Raw genomic sequence first — 1722 nt, forward strand, 5'->3', positions numbered from 1 at the left:
TGCACTAAAATCTTTTGGAGATGCTATTACAAAGGAAAATACTCAAGAATGAATGTCAAAGTAACAGAGCTGGAAGGCTAGTTCTAATCATAAAATTATAAGGCAGTAGACAGAAGGCCAAATATATTGAGTCTTTTTCCATTCAAGGGAGATAAATCACTTTTTTAATTGGATTATGGTTTCAATAGATTTAAGGCAATTTACATTTTACCTATTTTGTAGATTTTATGTGGTAACTGCACCTAGCCAAATGCATTTAGTAGTATTTTGTGTATTTTAGTTGACTACAGATTAGTTTATAGAAATATTTATAATGCCTGTGATAAAATACATGCTGTAGTAACTTATAGTATTTTGTATATTTTAGAGATTATTTAATAGAAATATTAAATACAAGTAATGTCTGTGATATTATACAAGCTGCAGTAACTTATAGTATTTTGTATATTTTAGTTGACTACAGATTATTTAATAGAAATATTAAATACAAGTAATGTCTGTGATATTATACAAGCTGCAGTAACTTATAGTATTTTGTATATTTTAGTTGACTACAGATTATTTAATAGAAATATTAAATACAAGTAATGTCTGTGATATTATACAAGCTGCAGTAACTTATAGTATTTTGTATATTTTAGAGATTATTTAATAGAAATATTAAATACAAGTAATGTCTGTGATATTATACAAGCTGCAGTAACTTATAGTATCTTGTATATTTTAGTTTACTACAGATTAGTTAATAGAAATATTAATAATGCCTGTGATAAAATACAAGCTGCAGTAACTTATAGTATTTTGTATATTTTAGAGATTATTAGTAGAAATATTAAATACAAGCAATGCCTGTGATATTATACAAGCTGCAGTAACTTATAGTATTTTGTATATTTTAGTTGACTACAGATTATTTAATAGAAATATTAAATACAAGTAATGCCTGTGATATTATACAAGCTGCAGTAACTTATAGTATTTTGTATATTTTAGTTGACTACAGATTATTTAATAGAAATATTAAATACAAGTAATGCCTGTGATATTATACAAGCTGCAGTAACTTATAGTATTTTGTATATTTTAGTTGACTACAGATTATTTAATAGAAATATTAAATACAAGTAATGCCTGTGATATTATACAAGCTGCAGTAACTTATAGTATTTTGTATATTTTAGTTGACTACAGATTATTTAATAGAAATATTAAATACAAGTAATGCCTGTGATATTATACAAGCTGCAGTAACTTATAGTATTTTGTATATTTTAGTTGACTACAGATTATTTAATAGAAATATTAAATACAAGTAATGCCTGTGATATTATACAAGCTGCAGTAACTTATAGTATTTTGTATATTTTAGTTGACTACAGATTATTTAATAGAAATATTAAATACAAGTAATGCCTGTGATATTATACAAGCTGCTGTTAAATTTAGTAATAATGACTTAAGAGATGAAAGTGTACAGTTTATTGCTGCTCATACTATGGTAAGCTTTAAGTTTCATCCCATTGTTTACTTCACAGGGATTCAAGATGGTGGAACACAGATTTATTTTAATCTGATGAGGCTTCGGAGCAAACTTGATATTTTTCTCTCTTTTTGGCTGAAGGAGATTCAAGCCCATAGACCTTCGTTTTTGAGATACTGAAAGGGAGGTTCATAACTCAAATTATGTCATCCATTGATAACATGGCAACATTAGATGAAGAA

General features: G+C 26.3%; 1 protein-coding gene across 1 annotated transcript in view; it reads left to right on the forward strand.

Moving 5' to 3' along the window:
- The window catches only part of LOTGIDRAFT_176637 (hypothetical protein), a gene marked incomplete at both ends in the record, with an annotated part of 6795 nt that extends 5297 nt beyond the window's left edge, over positions 1-1498 (forward strand). The window contains 3 exons of the mRNA XM_009055104.1: positions 454-584; positions 642-786; positions 1370-1498. Of these exons, the coding sequence (XP_009053352.1) occupies positions 454-584; positions 642-786; positions 1370-1498 (405 nt within the window). The remainder of the gene's footprint in view (positions 1-453; positions 585-641; positions 787-1369) is intronic.
- Positions 1499-1722: the final 224 nt, after the last annotated feature.

The sequence above is a fragment of the Lottia gigantea genome (genome assembly GCF_000327385.1).
Source record: "Lottia gigantea unplaced genomic scaffold LOTGIsca_2317, whole genome shotgun sequence".
NCBI classification, from domain to species: Eukaryota; Metazoa; Mollusca; class Gastropoda; family Lottiidae; genus Lottia; species Lottia gigantea.